The following is a 19,453-nucleotide window of genomic DNA, read 5'->3' on the forward strand; positions in this document are numbered from 1 at the left end:
ATCTGTGCCCCATATATGCTCTGCACTGTTCATACTGCCCCATATATGCTCTGCACCGTTCATACTGCCCCCATAGATGCTCTGCACCGTTCATACTGCCCCCATAGATGCTCTGCACCGTTCATACTGCCCCCATACATGCTCTGCACCGTTCATACTGCCCCCATAGATGCTCTGCACCGTTCATACTGCCCCCATAGATGCTCTGCACCGTTCATACTGCCCCCATAGATGCTCTGCACCGTTCATACTGCCCCCATAGATGCTCTGCACCATTCATACTGCCCCCATAGATGTTCTGCACCGTTCATACTGCCCCCATAGATGCTCTGCACCGTTCATACTGCCCCCATAGATGCTCCACATAAATCTGTTCCGCTGCTGCAATAAAAAAAAAAAAAGCCGTACTCACCTCTCTTGATTGCAGGTCCCGGCGTCTCTCTCCGCTCTGACTGATCAGGCAGAGGGCGCCGCGCACACTATATGCGTCATCGCGCCCTCTGACCTGAACAGTCAGAGCGGAGCGGAGCGGAGCGACGCCGGGAAGACGGAGCGGTGCCCGGCGGCTGGAACGTGGACAGGTAATTATGACATACTTACCTGGTCCCGACGTCCGGCTCCCTCTGCCTGTCCCACGGTCTTCTGTGCTGCAGCTTCTTTCTCTATCAGCGGTCACCGTTACCGCTGATTAGAGAAATGAATAGGCGGCTCCACCCCTATGGGAGGTGGAGCCGCTTATTCATTTCTCTAATGAGCGGTCCCACGTGACCGCTGAAGAGGGGAAGAAGCTGCAGCACAGAAGACCGTGGGACGGCAGGGACAGCGCCAGGATCGCTGGGACTAGGTAAGTATACCTCAGCGCCCTCACCCGCCGACCCTGCTGTCCACCTTGACTCGAGTATAAGCCGAGAGTATATACGGTAAATGCCTCTCTGATGGTATTGCATGAAGGATAAGTAAGTATCTTTCTGTATTTTTAAGCATTGATGACACCATTAATTTAGACAAAATCCCCGACTCCCGTTTGCTGGAATCCAGCCCCAAACTTGCAAGAAACCTCCACCATGCTTCACTGTTGCTTGCAGACACTCATTATTGCACCACTCTCCAGCCCTTTGGCCAACGAACTGCCTTTTCCTACAGCCAAATATTTAAGATTTTGAGTCATCCGTACCGACAATGTGCTACAATTTGTCTACACCTCAGTCCTGATATTTTCGTGTATAACTAAGTCGCTTGGTTTTGTTTCTAAGTAGATAGTATATTTTTTTGGCCATAATTCTTCCATAAATTACCACTTCTGGCCAGACTTCTCTGTACAGAAGGTAAGTGTAGCTGATTCCCACAGATTGCTGCCAGTTCTGAGCTAAGGGCTTTGCGGTAAAGCTTCTGATTTTGAGGAGAAGTAATGATGATGTGTCTCATCTGGTGCACGGTTTCCTTGGCTGACTGTTGATTCTGTGGTCCACAACGTTGCCTATTTCTTGGTGTACTCAATGTTAAGAAATAAAGGCAGATACTTATTTACTCCAAATGTATTCTACAGTAGGGCAACAACCTCAAACCTACAGTCAATGCCATTAAGAACAATCTTATAGCAATGAAGAACAAGTACTGGATGTGATGATATGGACCCACAGTGATCTCAACATCCTCGAGTTTATTTGGGATTTTTGAAGAAAGAGAAAGATTTGTGCAAGTCTACATTCATAGAGGATCTGGGGTTAGTTCTCCAGGATGTTTGGCACAACTTCTCTGTTGAGATCTTCAAAAGCTGTTTGCTAGTGTACCTAGAAGATTTGATGGCAAAGGTTGGGAACATTAAATATTGATTTTATTTAGATTTCTCTTCTGTTCAGTCACAGAATAAACTCTAAAACTTTTTTTTAAAGAATTCTTATGTTGCAGCATTTGTTCCAAACCTTCATAAAACTTTTACATAGTTATGTATATTCCTAATAAAACAAAAAAACTAACATAGACCTTTACGGCTCTGATGTGCCAGAGGCTGGCAAGAAAAAATATCCTGTTGTTCAGGATGATTCTTCATAGTGTCCTCAAGAAAGAATGGAGAGAAATCACTAGACACTCTATAACTCTGTTTTCAATACCCTATACCTGCCTGTATAAGGGGGAACTAGAACTACCAGACCTCCTATATACTAATCAGTTGAACTGATCTTGTTTTTGATGTGGTGGGGACAGCTCAGCTAGGTCCTCTGTCCCGCTACTACATTTTGAATTGCAGTTACTGTTTTTTGACTAACTTATGTACAAGTTACTTATTACTACTACAGCATTTATTTGCTTCTTAAAGGGGTTGCTTTTAAAGGGGACATTTTGTTTGTTAAATGCATGTAGCCAGAACATATTTTTTTTTTCCAAATGATCATTGCAAAAAAGTGTACTCTTTCCTCCTGTGTTGCGCTGTCTGCTGAATGAGTTATCTGAGAGTCCGTTAGTTAGTCAGCTTGCTCTGACAGTTAGATGGAGAGCTTGTGGTGTGACATTTCTGAGCTCCTCTCAGCTTATTTACGGCTACACACCACATCAAAGTTGAATGTGCAGGAAAATAAATAGACTACAAAAAAACAATAAAAAAGCTAAATTTTTAATTAGATCAAATTTAAAAAAAATTTTAAATGAAAAAGAAGTTTCCAAAGCTGGACAACACATGTAACTTCCTAAGCTACAAGAAAGTTGTTGCTTGTGTACGTATAACAATTAATTTCACTTATTGTTACCAAGTTGACGGAAAACTCTGACGATACACAGAACCTTGTCTTAACCAAACAAAATGATATATTAATGCTTTTTTAAATATGACTTGGCACATTTATGTTCTTGTCCAAAATTTACTTATTAAAACCAGACATCCTTAGGTGATCCATCAAGATGCCATTACTTACACTTCACTGTTTTTATCAATGCCACAATTGTATGTTCCTATTTATATGGAAGTGTACAGCAATTTATCAAAGAAATGATGCAGTAGAATCCCCAGGTTTAGTACAGAAGTGTAGTTATTTTAAGATGAGATTGAACTCCCTTTAAGGGTTAAATGATCCTTGTAAATCTAAACATATCCATGTTAGGCCTAATTTGCACAATTTTTGATGGGCAGCACACAAATGTACCATAATGGTATCTATGTGCTGTCCTCCTAATCACGGATCCAGTCATTGATATGTGAGTGTTGTCCACGTATGACACCAAACTCAAATATGAAAAGTCACATCCTTACCCTCCAGGATCCCAAGATCTGCGTAGGCTGCAAGGCTGGCATGAAGTTACCGGTGCGCTACTGCTATGCGCACTACACGCCACACATATGATGTCACGCCAGGCTGGCGAATCAAAAGCTGAGCTGCGGAACCAGTAAGCTCTGGAAATTCGGGCAGCACCTGTCCATGGCCAGGGAGCACTGAAATGCCCCATGGACCATTATCCTGAGGAGAGCGCTGCATGCCCAATTACCATGGAGCAAAAATAGCAAGCACTGTACTCACTGACGGGTTTTTTTTGGTTTCAGTTATGGGTTAGGTGGGTTTTATAAATTAAACATGTTAAAAAGTATAAAAATCACATAGCCAACAACATTACTGCAAAATCACTGCAATTTACAGAAAAACTATGCAGCTCTGCTAATAGTCTAAAGATGAGCAACAAAGAACATGATCATTTCTGTGGTATCATGCCGCCATTGAGGCATCAGTTCTGCAGCCCCAGAACTTCAGCAATGTTTGCATTCAATAAAGACGTTCTTGCCGCTTTCACCTCGGGCTCGTGTCCCGTCAGGATGATGAAGGAATCTTTGGGAATAGGTTTCTTCTTCACTCTGCCAAGATCCATATCTGTTTTTGGTAAAAAGATGATGCTACCTGTTTAGGGAAAAGTCCTGTGACTCTGATTTTTTTCTGTTTGCTACTAAAATATACTTCTTTCCCTTTTCAAATGAGATCCAGTTGAAACTGTGATGGTGAAGAATAATCGGTGCAGACGGTGCACTCTTAGTTCCCACAATAAATGTGCTTCCATCATCTTCGGGAAGTACTGTACTTATCAGAACCAACTTTGTTTTTATCTTTCGAGGGCATAATGAACCTCATAGTTCACTGAGCACACTAAGGGTACACTCAAAGAGCCATATAGCATGGCTGAGTGATCTCTGATATTTTATCACATAGCACTCGGCCCAAGATTATACTATGGGGCAGTGCAGGTCAGTGATTATTTTCTCATGCCAAATCAACATGAGAAAACAATTGCTGCATGCTGTGAGTGACTCAATATACAAATTACGTGCTCCCATACAAGTCTATGGATGTCTGGGACACATCGAACTGCACTCGGATGTCATCTGAGTGCAGACAGATGTATTCTCACCGAGACAATGGAGAAGATGGGGAAATTTAGTTCTCCATCTTGCCTGCACTTGTGCTGCAATTTTCTCATGCGAGAGATGACACTCGGATCAAACTCTGACAGCGTTTGCGCAGAGTGTCATTAGCATAATCGGCCCTGATTGTCTAGCAAGAGAATATACGGCAGTGTGAGCGAGCCATAAGAGACTCAATCAACAAGACCATAAAGGGAATCTGTCACCCCATTTTTCACCTATAAAGGTACCGTTACACTGAACGATATCGCTAGCGATCCGTGACGTTGCAGCGTCCTGGATAGCGATATCGTTCAGTTTGACAGGCAGCAGCGATCAGGATCCTGCTGTGATGCCGTTGGTCGCTGCAGAAAGTCCAGCACTTTATTTTGTCGCTGGACTCCCTGCAGACATCGCTGAATCGGCGTGTGTGACACCGATTCAGCGATGTCTTCACTGGTAACCAGGGTAAACATCGGGTTACTAAGCGCAGGGCCGCGCTTAGCAACCCGATGTTTACCCTGGTTATTAGCGTAAAAGTTAAAAAAAACAAACACTACATACTTACCTTCCGCTGTCTGTCCTCCGGCGCTGTGCTTCTCTGCAGTGGCTGTGAGCGCCGGCCAGCCGGAAAGCACAGCGGTGACATCACCGCTCTGCTTTCCGGTCGCTGTGCTCACAGACAGTGCAGGAAAGCACAGCGCCAGTACAGAGAAGCAGAGCGCCGGGGACAGACAGCGGAAGGTAAGTATGTAGTGTTTGTTTTTTTTACTTTTACGATGGTAACCAGGGTAAACATCGGGTTACTAAGCGCGGCCCTGCGCTTAGTAACCCGATGTTTACCTTGGTTACCGGCATCGTTGGTTGCTGGAGAGCTGTCTGTGTGACAGCTCTCCAGCGACCAAACAGCGACGCTGCAGCGATCGACATCGTTGTCGGTATCGCCGCAGCGTCGCTGAGTGTGAAGGTACCTTAAGCTGCGGTCACCGCCATCAGGGGCTTATCTACAGCATCCTGTAATGCTGTAGATAAGCCCCCGATGTAACCTGAAAGATAAGAAAAACAAGTTAGATTATACTCACCCAGGGATGGTCCCGCTGCGGTCCGGTCCTATGGGCGTCATGGTCCGGATCTGGCGCCTCCCATCTTCATGCGATGACGTCCTCTTCTTTGCTTCCTGTCGCGGCTCCTGTTGAGGGCAGAGCAAAGTCCTGCAGTGCGCAGGCGCTGGGCCACTCTCACATGAAGATAGGAGGCACCGGACCCGGACACCCATCAGACCGGACCGCACCTGGGTGAGTATAATCTAACTTGTTTTTCTTATCTTTCATTACAGAATGCTGTAGATAAGCCCCTGATGGCGGTGGCCGCAGCTTACAGGCAAAAAATGGGGTGACAAATTCCCTTTAATTTGTAGAGTGAAAGTCAGAATCAAAATGTTTGATAATACATATATAGCTACATAGTATGGATGAAAAAAGGCATATCCATCAAACTCAACCGAGGCAAGGGAAAAGATAAAGGGAGAGTGTATAGATAAAGCCAAAATACATGAACCCGTCTGCCCTAAAAGAGCGAATTCTCTCTCCTGATACTGGGTGTAGATGATGGATTGGATCAACCTTCAGAATAAGAATTGTACACATTAGTGTAAGTATTTAGGATATGTTTTCCAAATCTTCTCATTCTTTTTTTTATTCTTTTGATTGTTCCCGCTCTGATCAGCTCCTGAAGTAGACTATTCCACAGATCTACAATTTTCATGGTATAGCAGGCTTTTTCTCCTCTGGAGATTGAATTTGTTTTTCCGGAGGAAGTGTCCTCTTTTCTTTGGAACAATCATTAAAACAGTTTTGACTACCGTATTTTTTGGACTATAAGACGCAATGGACTATAAGACGCACCCAGGTTTTAGAGGTGGAAAATAGGGGAAAAAATACTTGAAGCAAAAAAGGTGGTAAAATATTTAATAACATAAACATACTATTATATATAATAACACATATAATAGTATGTTATTACGTTGGAAGCTACGGGTAGAAGACGGTGCTGCGGGACCAGTGTGGTGTATGTAAAGTACTGTATGAAGACGCTGGAGGGTGAGTATAAGAATGGGGGCACAGGGATTATATTTAAAGCACCACTCCAAAACTGAAAAATACACTGGAGTGCTGCTTTAAGATCCCATTGGGAGAACTATAACTCCCAGCATGTCCTGCAGATCCTATGGCATGCTGGGAGTTATACTTCACCACAGGAGTGGCAGAGTGCTTTATTGTGTGTTGTAAAGACTAACCTTTTAATTGTGGCAGCCAGCCAGCCACGCTGTGGTGAGGTAAAATGCTGGAGCCTCCCATGACACTACAGAGCCCTCCCTCTTGTTGCCTCTCCAAAGCACAGGAGGAAGCTTGCAGATTCTAGTGTGGTGTCTGAAGGACCTGTGATGACATCAAGAAGAGAGAGGGCTCTGTGCTGCCATGTGATTCTCCAGCCCGCCCACTTCATGACATCACATAGGTCCTTGTGCTAGAGCACTCGGCATCCAGCACAGCCCTGGCAGGTATGCAGCGATCTTGTCTCCTCTGGCCCCTGCTCCTTCCCCCTCATCCACCGGTCACACAGATCTCCCCAGCCGCTGCAGGAATCCAGCGCTGGGGAAACCATGTGTGTCCCTGCTTAAGTGAAGGACTGTTCATTTGCTGCTCCCCGCTCACTGCTCAGTGCTGACAAGTGGGCGGGGAAGCGGCTAATGAATATTCACTGCACTGTAATGATCAGTGGGTTCCTGCAGCCGGGCAGGGAAATTTTTCTGTCTCCTGCCTCCCAGTGCGATCCCACTCGCCACTGCCCCCTCCCCACGTTACATCCCTACCATAAGACGCACGCACACTTTTCTTCCTAATTTGGAGGAAAAAAGTGTGTCTTATGGTCAGAAAAATACGGTAAATAAATTTAAATATTTTAGTCTTCCCATAACCAAGATCCTCCATCCTCGTTATCAGTTATCAGTTTTGCGCTCTTCTTTATACTTTTTCTAGCTCCAGGGCTTCTTTTCTATGAACTGGTGCCCAAAACTGCATATCCCATGAATAGTCCCCTTGTTTTGCTACACACAAACACACAAAACAGCTTCTCTCGATAAAACACATTCATGGTTGCCATACATGGATGAAAATTAAAAGATTTTTTGAGTTTCAGTTCTTAAAGACAATCTTAGTACCATCACATAAAATCTGCATGTAGAGAGTCATGGAGGAAAACATCCGGAGCTTCTCCTACAGGCATGTCATCTACAGAAGAGAATGCAACATCTGAAATGACAATCTTCCAGACAGCAAAATGATTGTGTGGACAGGTGGGAATATAGGGCCCTCTACTCCTTAGGACCCATGTTCAGGCTCACATGCAGTTTGATCAGATGTGCCTTCCACTATTGATAAGTGTTGTGATGGAAAGTACGGTAATCTAGTTTAATAGTCCAGTGTAAAAATGATTAAAAAAAAGCTATGATACTTACATGCATCCCTGATATACAAAAGCATGGCAACAAAAATATAATCCACCAAGGCTAGAGTATTGCTGTCTGCAAAGAGAGCATCCCAAACCACAAGGAGGTCCTGAAGCGGAAATTCTCGACCAAAGAGGAGTCTCACCCATCGTCTAAAACAAAGTGTAAAAAAAGAAGAGAAAGAAAAATTGTACCATAAGTGTCATTACATGTGAAGGGTCTCAAGAATTGCAAAGCATAAAGTACAGCCTAGTTCATATAATGCAGCCACATGATGTTTGGTTCACAGGACAAGTTACTCGATTTAACTTTTTTGTGTGTTTATTTTTTTGTTTGTTCTTAAATCTCCTTTGATCTCAATAGAAGGAATAAAGAAAAAACAGCGGCAATATCACAGGCAAACAGGACACGTTCTAGGAAAATGTTGTGAATCTACCGAGTGCCATACTAATGTGACGGAGGGATTGAATTCTATAAATACAGACAGAACTACAAGCTGTAAAAGCACAAAATGAGTGCAAACAGAAAGAGCGGCACGGCATTTACAGGTGATAATGCAAAGTGACACCTTTACATAGCACAAGGATCACTCATTTATACTCAAGGAATTTCCGACTGAACCGCTAGAATCTCCAAGAACCATCCCAAGATCATTCATGCCCAAATATGATATCGTACCCAACATTTTTTTGTAAAAATAAAAACACTTTTTGTGCCACTCAGCATGCCAGCATAGCGTCTGCCACATTGTGCCTACAACGTGAATCCCGCCGTCTTACAGAGAAGGCATCTCCGGCTATACTTTCTCTCAAGTGCGCCAAAATTTTAATGGGAAAACGAACCATTACAGCAGGAGTTCATTTATGACTGACTGCCACTTCTGATCATGAACGCACAACTCTAGCTGCACCTCAAAAAATGTAAAGGAAACATAAAAGTAAAATAAAAACATCATGAAACACACAACTATTGGCATGAATGATTACGGTACCATCCATAATTAGTTTACAATAAATGTAATTTTAGATATAAAAAAAATACAAGAGAGATAAGAGCTGGCAAGATAAAAAGATGCAAAAAAGGGAATATGCTAAAACAAACAAGTATCTGACAAATGTATTAGATGAAATGATAGTGGATAATGGTGTAAAATGAATGCGAAAGGCAGCAAAATACATTTAAAGATGGTTTGAGTGGTGATTGTTATTCAACTACCACTTCTAAAACAATGATAAAGAACAAAACTTTTAGCTACTCCAATTGAAAAATAATAGAAATGTAAAAAAGAACAAAAAAAAAGACCCCGGCATTGCTCTAAATATTGATTTATCCTGGTGTTGAAACCAATTACAGCATTTAGCAAACCAGATTAAAAAAAATAAAAATAAATTTAATCCTATACAGTGTCTAAAAGGTACATTAATGTTCAGATTTTTTTCCCCAACTCCTAGTAATTCGTAAGGACCTTTATCAATGTTTTCCAGATTCGCCATTCATTACGACTGCCCTTTATCGGACGTATAATGGTTGGCATTACCAGGAAAGTTGAACGTATAATGTAAGGTCTCACGCATCAGACGGATGTCCGTTTTTCATGTACGTGTTTTATAAGGGTGTGTGACACCGAATATAGAGAGCTGAGCTATCCACCTCTCTGCATTGTTTGTGAATCTACCCTTCCAAGTCTATGGTCCCATGAAAATCATAGACCGCACACTGATGCCAGCTGTGAGAAATCCCTCTGCTCTTCATTTTTAACATTGTAATAAATCGGAGAAGCGCTGTAATTTCTTTTTTTTTGCATACGAGAAAATCAGTGATGGGTAAGATGGACACATTGTCCAAACACTGATGAAAATCTGATGTAGCACACTGATGATCTTTTCACATATCAGAAAGAATAAGACTGAGGCCTAACAAAGATCCACAATTGACCGACATTTTCAAAAACTTTAGATAAACTCAGTTGGCAAGAAATGGGCGTAACATTTACAATTCTGATACTTTCACGTACCTCCCTATCTCTCAATTGTAACTTATGCTGTACTTTGGTGCGGCTTAAAAGAAGCTTTTAACCCCTTAGTGACGGAGCCAAAGTTTTGAAATCTGACCAGTGTCACTTTATGTGGTAATAACTCTGCAACCCTTCAACAAATCCCAGTGATTTTGAAAGTTTTTTTCGTGACACATTATACTTTATGATAATGGTAAATTTAGGCCAAAATGTTTTGTGTTTATTTATAAAAAGTATCAAAAATTTTAGAAAAATGTTAAAAAATTTGCACTGTTCTAAATTTGAATGATTATCTCTTTAATCCAGATGGCCATACCACAGCAAACCATTAATAAATAGCATTTCCCACATGTCGGCTTTACATCAGCATCATTTGTAAAATGTTATTTTATTTTGTTAGCATTTTACGAGGTCTAAAAATGTAGCATCGATTTTTCATATTTTCAAGGAAATTTACAAAATTTCTTTTTTTAAGGACTTATCCATGTTTGAAGTGACTTTAGGGGTCTCATATATTGGGAAACCCCCAAACGTGATACCATTTTAAAACAGCACCCCCTGACATATTGAAAACTGCTGTCAGGTAGTTTATTAACCCTTCAGGTGCTTTACAGGAATTAATGCAAAGTGGTATGACAGAAGTGAAAATGTGCATTTTTACCACCTAAATGCCTCTAACTTCTGAACAGATTACTACAGCCGTCAGACTCTAAGGCCACTATTTGGTCGTGAATTGCCATTGCAAACATCAGGACCACACAATCATGATCTGCGGGCACCAATTTGGATAAAGAGGAAGCCCCACACTCTGTTAACCATTTATAATGATGTAGTCACTATTGACAGCAGCATCTAAGGGGTTAAACAGATTTGGACGGTGGCAACACTGATCGTCGCTAATACAGCAAGTTGTCAGCTATAGTGGACAGCCGACAGCTACTGGATCGTCACCTGTGTGGGGAGGCTATGCTCTTATATCTCAGGTCAGTTAAAAGACATATTGGCTGTCATTAAGGGGATCGTTCACCAAATTTTTAATGTTTAACTGAACACAATGTATTAGTAATTTCAGAGCGAAATAAAACATTTATTTATATTTTTCGCCTCTATGTTGCAGAGATATTAGCAATCAACGTTTTGACACTTAATGAATTAACTTCTTTTTTTTTTTTTTAAGTGGGTGTTATAAGACAGTTTCCACTATGGGTGTGTGCTTCTTCTCCATGTATGATGCTGACCAATAATAAGCAGGCAGCAACACTCAAAAAAAAAAAAGAATGCGCCCCACAATAGACTACAGGCAGTTTCTCAGTAAGCAGATCAAGAAAAAAAAAAGTTTGATGGATAGTGTAGAGAAAAGAATCTTTATGTTGCTTTCCAGGAGCACTGCAGACACGGCTGGACGGAATGAAGCACAGCTCCTTTCACAGATTTGCCCTGTGTTACATTGGCTGACAGCGCAGAGCTAGCCCAGAAACCGGGGAAAGAAGGATGCCGCTGCTCACACTGTACCACTCTTAAAATACAAACATGAAGAAGATTTTTAAACTAAATATATGTCTTAGTGCAAGGTCCCCTACAAGAATATGTACGCTTTGATACCGATTTCAGAGAATTCACTGTACTACTTAAGACCATTGTTCACTTTAGCAATACATTTATGTAAAATAATTTTTTTTTCCCCCCCAAAGAATATGGCACCCGAGGAAACTGCCCCTGTCCCCACCAATGTTAATTGTATGTAGTATATTTAGTATTGCCTTTCCATGCTGAGTGAAGTACATCTACTAAAATCATAAATATTAAGTGTGGGTAAAGCTTTGAAAGTCCATGAAGGGACATTAGATATGACTCCTATAGAAGTCTACTAAAATGTCCCATTAAGTGTATCAATATGATTGTTCCCATAGATATCAGGGACAATAAAAACTGCATAAAACAATAAAGGGGTTGTCCAGTCAAAAAATAAAGTCTGCAGACTTCTGAATCTCCCCGATGCACGCACTGTGCACTGCGAGAATTTGCTAGTTTCTAAGCCAGGACCGGAGGGTACTATGCGTTATGCAAACTTCTGACCAAAGCTCGTCTAAGTGGGTGCGGTCTGGGGGCCACATCCCATCTAATGACGAGGCTGTCCAGTGGGCCAGGCCTTACTCTATACTCTATAGCAGGGGTCCCCAACTCCAGTCCTCAAGGCCCACCAACATGTCATGTTTTCAGGATTTCCTTAGTCTTGCCCAGGTAATAATTGCATCACCTGTGCAATGCAAAGGAAATCCTGAAAACATGACCTGTTGGTGGGCCTTGAGGACTGGAGTTGGGGACCCCTGCTCTATAGTGTATGGAGAGAGATGGCACCCACTACACCGGCTCTGGCCGGGAGTATGTATGGCGCATACATACCCACCAGTCCCACCTCAGAAACTCGCGTGCGGGTGCTGAGGGGATTCAGAAGTCTGCAGTCACACACAGTGACTACGGACTTTTCATTTTTGACCGGACAACCCCTTGAAGGGTTGCTGGGCAGAGTGATCCATGCCTGGGTATGAGCAGGGGCTTAGACTCCATCACCAAAGCTTACAGGCCATACAGGTTCATCATGTTTGTAGTCAAGAAATTTTAAAACACTAAGGAAGTCACAACGAGTTGGCAATTATCATGTTATGTGCCTAAGTAAGCGGCACTACAAATAATTGAAGGGAAGAAAATCACACTACATGGGTGAGTTTCCACCTGCATGCACATGTGTTATATCAAATCATCAGAATGTGATATGGTAGTGATCCAAAATTAGAAAAACAAGTCAAATAAGCTTTAAATTATGTCTGAAACACCTGGCGGTTTGGAATGTGACATAAAAATTATTTTTTAAGTAGAAAGGAGGATGCAGATTGCATTATTGGAGTTGACAAGCGTTGTCCTTTCTCACACACATTTCAGACTGGAGGAGTTCTCCCCAGCAGAGACAGGAAAACCCAGTGATTAATTCACTATTCTACCTAATTATTGACAAATGCTTAATTATCAGTAGACAATTCGTAGCTAATTATTACTTTACTAACTCTAAATAATTGACACTGGAATTCACAACCAAGAACAATTTTGAAAATTTGTACAATAATCACCATTGTATATTAAGCTATAGTAAGACAATATTTAGGCCTTTTCTTTTTAACTCCTTCACCCCATAGACTGTTTTCACCTTCTTGACCAGGTCAATTCCGACCAGTGTCATTTTATATGGTAATAACTCAAACATTTCAACATATCCCACCGATTCTGACAATGTTTTTTCGTGACATCTTGTCAATCTTTAACCCCTTTAACCCCAAGGGTGGTTTGCACGTTAATGACCAGGCCAATTTTTACAATTCTGAAAACTGTCCCTTTATGAGGTTATAACTCTGGAACGCTTCAACGGTTCCTGATGATTCTGACATTGTTTTCTCGTGACATATTGTACTTCATGATAGTGGTAAAAATTATTTGATATTACCTGCGTTTATTTGTGAAAAAATAGAAATTTGGCGAAAATTTTGAAAACTAAAAGTTGACCAGCAATTTCTCATTCTTACAACACCATTTTTTTTAGGGACTACATCACATTTGAAGTCACTTTGAAGGGTCTATATGATTGAAAATACCCAAGTGTGACACCATTCTAAAAACTGCACCCCTCAAGGTGCTCAAAAACACATTCAAGAAGTTTATTAAACCTTCAGGTGTTTCACATTAATTTTTGGAATGTTTAACAAAAAATGAACATTTAACTTTTCTTCACAAAAAATTTACTTCAGCTCCAATCTGTTTTATTTTACCAAGGGTAATAGGAGAAATTGGACCCCAAAGGTTGTTGTGCAATTTGTCCTGAGTAAACTGATACCCCATATGTGGGGGACACCACTGTTTGGGCGCATGGCAGAGATCGGAAGGGAAGGAGCGCAATTTGACTTTTCAATGCAAAATTGGCTGGAATTGAGATCGGACGCCATGTTGCGTTTGGAGAGCCCCTGATGTGCCTAAACAGTGGAAACCCCCAAATTCTAACTGAAACCATAACCCTAATCGCAACCGTAAATGTAATCCAAACCCTATCCATAACTTTAGCTCCATCCCTAACTTTAGCACCAACCCTAACCCTAACTTTAGCCCCAACCATAACCCTAATGAGAAAATGGAAATAAATATTTTTTTTTATTTTATTATTTTTCCCTAAGTAAGGGGGCGATGAAGGGGGGTTTGATTTACTATTTATAGCGGGTTTTTTAGCGGATTTTTATGATTGGCAGCTGTCACACACTAAAAGACGCTTTTTATTGCAAAAAATAGTTTTTACGTCTCCACATTTTGAGAGCTATAATTTTTCCATATTTTGGTCCACAGAGTCTTGTGAGGTCTTGTTTTTTGCGGGACGAGTTTTTATTGGTACCATTTTCAGGCACGTGACTTTTTTTATAGCTTTTTATTCCGATTTTTGTGAGGCAGAAAGACCAAAAACCAGCTATTCATAAATTTCTTTTGGGGGGGGGGGGGCGTTTATACCGTTCCATGTTTGGTAAAATGGATAAAGCTGTTTTAATCTTCGGGTCAGTACGATTACAGCAATACCTCATTTATATCATTTTCTTATGTTTTGGCACTTTTATACGATAAAAACTATTTTATATAAAAAATAATTATTTTTGCATCGCTTTATTCTGAGGACTATTAACTTTTTAATTTTTTCGCTGATGATGCTGTATGGTGGCTCGTTTTTTTGCGGGACAAGATGACGTTTTCAGCGGTACCATGTTTTTTTATATCCCTCTTTTTGATCGCGTGTTATTCCACATTTTGTTTGGCGGTATGATAATAAAGCGTTGTTTTTTGCCTTGCTTTTTTTTTATGGTGTTCATTGAAGGGGTTAGTGGGACAGTTTTATAGGTCGGGTCGTTACGGATACGGCAATACTAAATATGTGTACTTTTATTGTTTTTTTTATTTAGTTAAAGAAATGTATTTATTGGAACAATATTTTTTCTTTATTTAGGTTTTTTTTTTACACTTGTAAATATTTTTTTTTTTACTTGTTTACTTTGTCCTGGGGGAGGGGCATGACTATATAGAGTCAGATCGCTGATCGGACGCTTTGCAGTGCACTGTGTCACATCAGTGATCTGACAGGCACTGCAGGGAGGCTTGCTGGCGCTTGCTCTGAGCAGGCGCTTGCAAGCCACATCCCTGCAGGACCCGGAAGGCCCCCCGCCGTCATTTTGAATCCGGGGCCTGCAGGGAGGAGGAGGTAGGAGACACTTGGAGCAATGCAATCACATCGAGTTCCGAGGGTCTCAGGGAAGCACGCAGGGAGCCCCTTCCTGCGCGATGCTTCCCTATGCCGCCGGAACGCTGCGATCATGTTTGATCGCAGTGTTCCGGGGGTTAATGGGCTACATAGTGCCGGATGTCAGCTGCGATAATCAGCTGACACCCAGCCCCAATCGGCCGCGCTCCCCCCGTGGGTATGTCATATGTCAGAAAGGGGTTACATTTTTTGCCCTTAAACCAAATAGTTATACTGTATCTCATAAACCAGTTAACAAATAACATTTACCACACGTCTACTTCACATCAGCATTTTTGAAACATATTTTTTTTCCTAGGACGTTACAAGCATTAGGATTTTATCAGCAATATCTAATTTTTCGAACTAAATTTACAAAACCAAATTTTTTTATTTTTTTTAGATCACATCCCTTTTAAAGTGACTTTGAGAACCCTATATGACAGAAAATACTCAAAAAAGACACCATTTTAAAAACAACATCCCTCATACTGCTCAAAACCATATTCAAGAAGTTCATTAACCCTCTAGGGGCTTCACCAGAATTAAAGCAATGTCAAAGGAATAAATGAAAATTTAACTTTTCCCCATACAAATATTCATTTAGCCCCAAATTTTGCATTTTCAAAAGAGTAAGTTGAGATAACGGACCACACAATTTGTTGTGCAGTTTCTCCTAAGTACGCCAATACCGCATCTGGGGTAGAAAACTCCTGTTTGGGTACAAGTCAGTGTACTCCTCTTTGGAGTAAAAAGCTCAGAAGGGAAGGAGTGCCATATTGTAGTACAGATTTGGATGTTATGGTTTACGGGTGCCATGCACATTGGAAGAGCGCCTGAAGTGACAGAACAGCAGAACACCCCCCCCATAAATGACTAAATTTTACAAACCACGCCTTTCAATGAATTCACCTAAGGGTGCAGCGATTACCGTATGTTGACACCACATGTATGTCACAAAAATTTATACCATTGGTCAGTGAAGAAAAAAGGATTACAGTTTTACCCCAAAACATTTGTTTTAGCCCCAGGTTTTACACTTTCACATGAGTAAAACTGGCAACAAAATGTGTCCCACAATTTGTACTGAATGTGGCAATACCCCAAATGTCAGTGTACAGTACTGCTTAGCCACACTTGGGAGAGATGGAGCGCTATTTGACTCTTGGAGAAAAATATATTGTAGAATTCTTTGCGGACTCCATATACAGAGCCCCTAAGTGCTAGAAGAGCAGAATCCCTCCTCAAGTTACCCCATCTTGGAAACTACACCCCTCTGGGAATTCATCTACAGGTGTAGTAAAAATTGTTTATGAGTAGGAGAAAAACTTAGAAGACTTTATTAAAACACAAGTCATTAGCAAGTAAGATTTTTTTTTTATAGGGAAGCAGGTTTTATAGATTTAACCCTTTAGAGTAAAATACGTATGTCAGTGCTGGGGAGATCGTGTGTGCTTTGTTCTGATGAAGAAAAAGGTTTACTTCGAAACGTGTTGACAAATAAAACCGCATTCCACTATTCCGGTCTCCTACTCTTCTCGGACCATTGGCTGTGCGGATTTTAACCCACTTATTTCCAGCCGCACAAGTTTCTCCAAATCGTGGATCTGCAGCTGCTTATTTCTAAGTTGATATGAAACTTGTGCCCCTCAGAGCCCCCTCAGGTGAGCATAAATCGCTTTTATCTCCTCATTTTCCAGTCGGATAGGACCCTATTGTGTCTATTGTCTCTCCAGATTCCCTCCTTTACTCCTGAGCAACTATTATGACTCCCTTACTTGGAGATTAATTCCTGTATGCTTATGTAGCATTAGATATTTTATGGATGCGGTTATTTGCACTTTTTTGTATTAGTTGTTTTGTTGCAGTGTCTTATTTAAGGAATGGGTATTAACCAGGGCAATTACATAAGGACAGCCGACACATAAGCGGGAGAACCATATAGTATTTCTCTAATTATGGTGCCTAGAGGGGTAGCCACCCTAATTAGCTGGGTAGAAAGGCAAAATGAGTAATTGTAAGTACACAGTGCAATGATGATTGCAGTATGTTATGATGAAAACTTTGATGTGAGCGCTTCTTTAAATTACGAAAGGTGTTTTACAGTAGCTTACTCCCCTCTCCCCATTCAGAAATCATGTACGCTCAGTTTTTGTAGAGGATGTCCATCATTGCTGTACATGCTGACCCTCAGCTCAAACCCAAGCAAGCTCCTGAAGAGTTTGGACTTACAACCACTCTCTTAATGCCGCTGACATGCTTCACCAAGGTCTTCCATAACAAAATCTGCAATCGCATGCATTTCCTTTTTTTTTTTAAAGGGACAAAAAAGTTTTAAAAATCCTCACACAATCAATTTTTAAACATTAAAATATAATGCAGATAGAATAAGAAAACCTTAAAATTATTTCTATTATTTCAATAAACTTCGGCTCATCTAAAGGGCAATTCAATACCAATATTGTACAGTATTTTGTTCCCAAAACTAAAATCCTGGCCAATAGAAGTCTCCTCACTATTTAATGTAAGCCGTCTCATCAGCAGATCTTGAGACTGGATTACAGGAAGTAGTCGTTGTCCTTCCTTCCTGTTTGCCAAACGGCATATCTATGAAGGGTGAGCTTTCAGTCTGAGGCGGACAAGTTATTGAACAGTGGAAGATACAGTGTATGCTATTTACTAAAATAAATGAAGTTCCAGCTCCGATAGTGCTGGCAGAATGCTAGTGAAGAGGAACTGTCCACTCAAAAAGATAGAATAGCTCCTAAACATGTTAGACCGGTATGTATGCAGTTTTAACTAGTTGGGAGAGATAATGGTAGCAAGATCATGCTCTATTGTAAAGGTTGAAAAACAAATGTTGAAAATGATCCCCTTACAGAAATCATTCCAGCTTGTAAAGAAAGCATTCTGCAATTATATCAGGGAATAGTGATTTTCACAAAATTATTATTGTACATTTTATAGCAAAGAAAATGCCATCTTTTTTTTCCGCTAAACCCATGAAGGGTGAGATAAGGGTTAACACAATGGAGCACTGGCCGGAGAGCACGAGATAGGGATGTATTACATTCCGATACCTTTCCCTAAACAATGTTATCTTACGGTTTTCTGTTATATGATCATTTATAACGTTCGTACAATTGCAATACAGATGGATTTGATCTCTTGTAATTAAGTCCCTCTTTTTCCTGATGAGAATATTTCTGCCGGAAAGCCAAGGAAAAAAGCGAAGGAAATCTTTGTAATCTCATTGACATATAAAAATATTAGGTATCCCCGCCATGATAGAAAGGGACCAGAGAAAGCCGTTCTTTCCGAGACAGCTGGCTGCGCTTTAATTATTGCTCTGTCCTATTAATCTTGTTTTGCATCTGTTACACCTGCACCATGAAATGTTCATAGTGCGGAGTTTTATCACTAGCGATAATATAATAATTCATATTTTACCAGTCTTCCTTGGCCATTATACTCGGCAAAGAAACAAAAAGAGGCCATCAAACGCCTCCCCGACCAAGCAACATAGAATAACATAAATAATCTTCTAATGACAAAAGCATTAACTGCAATAAACAAATGTTCCTTCAGATTCTCACCTGACCTGTTAAATTAGTGCCGAGCGCAAAGTAATGCAGACAATAGCCGGAATGCTGTAGTTTATCTAACTGCAGCATCTGATTATCTTAATTTCTGATAAATACAGGTTGCATCAGCTGAAATAACCCGACTAACGATGCCTGCGAGGTCTCGCTTTCCTTCCTGCAAAAACATCAACATGTGACTGTCAAAACAATCATCTCTAACCTAATATCCAAGTAGCGCACTCTCCAGGACTGGATCCCCCCTGATGGCTTTACTTAATAGCGCCAAATATAAAACTGTCCACCAGATTATGGGGTGGACAGAATCTAATATTTTTATCCTAAATGTCTCTATTTATTTTTTCTAACATACGGTAATAGTTTTTCTAATATGGTTTAATTAAAAGTTCCTAGACGTCCCTCTCAAACTGCTTTATTTATTTTTTTATGGAAATCCCCAGTGCATGCTAGGATACTCAAAGAGACGTCATCAGGTGCAGAGGCAGCGGTTACTGCCACAGTCTCTGTCCCGACCCCGAAATGAAGCATCATCAGTGACATCCGTTTCAGGGGCTGGGCCTGGGCTAGAGCCCTGCTCTACTGATCTTGCGCTGGTTGTCAATTGCCACGTATGCTCAGTACGAGAACCCTA

General features: G+C 41.0%; 1 protein-coding gene across 5 annotated transcripts in view; it reads right to left on the reverse strand.

Moving 5' to 3' along the window:
- The window catches only part of TBC1D5 (TBC1 domain family member 5), an 811,132-nt gene that overhangs the window by 209,635 nt on the left and 582,044 nt on the right, over positions 1 to 19,453 (reverse strand). For all 5 annotated transcript variants that reach the window (XM_069729958.1, XM_069729963.1, XM_069729960.1 and 2 more), the window contains one exon: positions 7,896 to 8,038. In XM_069729958.1, the coding sequence (XP_069586059.1) occupies positions 7,896 to 8,038 (143 nt within the window). The remainder of the gene's footprint in view (positions 1 to 7,895; positions 8,039 to 19,453) is intronic.

This window comes from Ranitomeya imitator, chromosome 6 (assembly GCF_032444005.1).
Source record: "Ranitomeya imitator isolate aRanImi1 chromosome 6, aRanImi1.pri, whole genome shotgun sequence".
Lineage (NCBI taxonomy): Eukaryota > Metazoa > Chordata > Amphibia > Anura > Dendrobatidae > Ranitomeya > Ranitomeya imitator.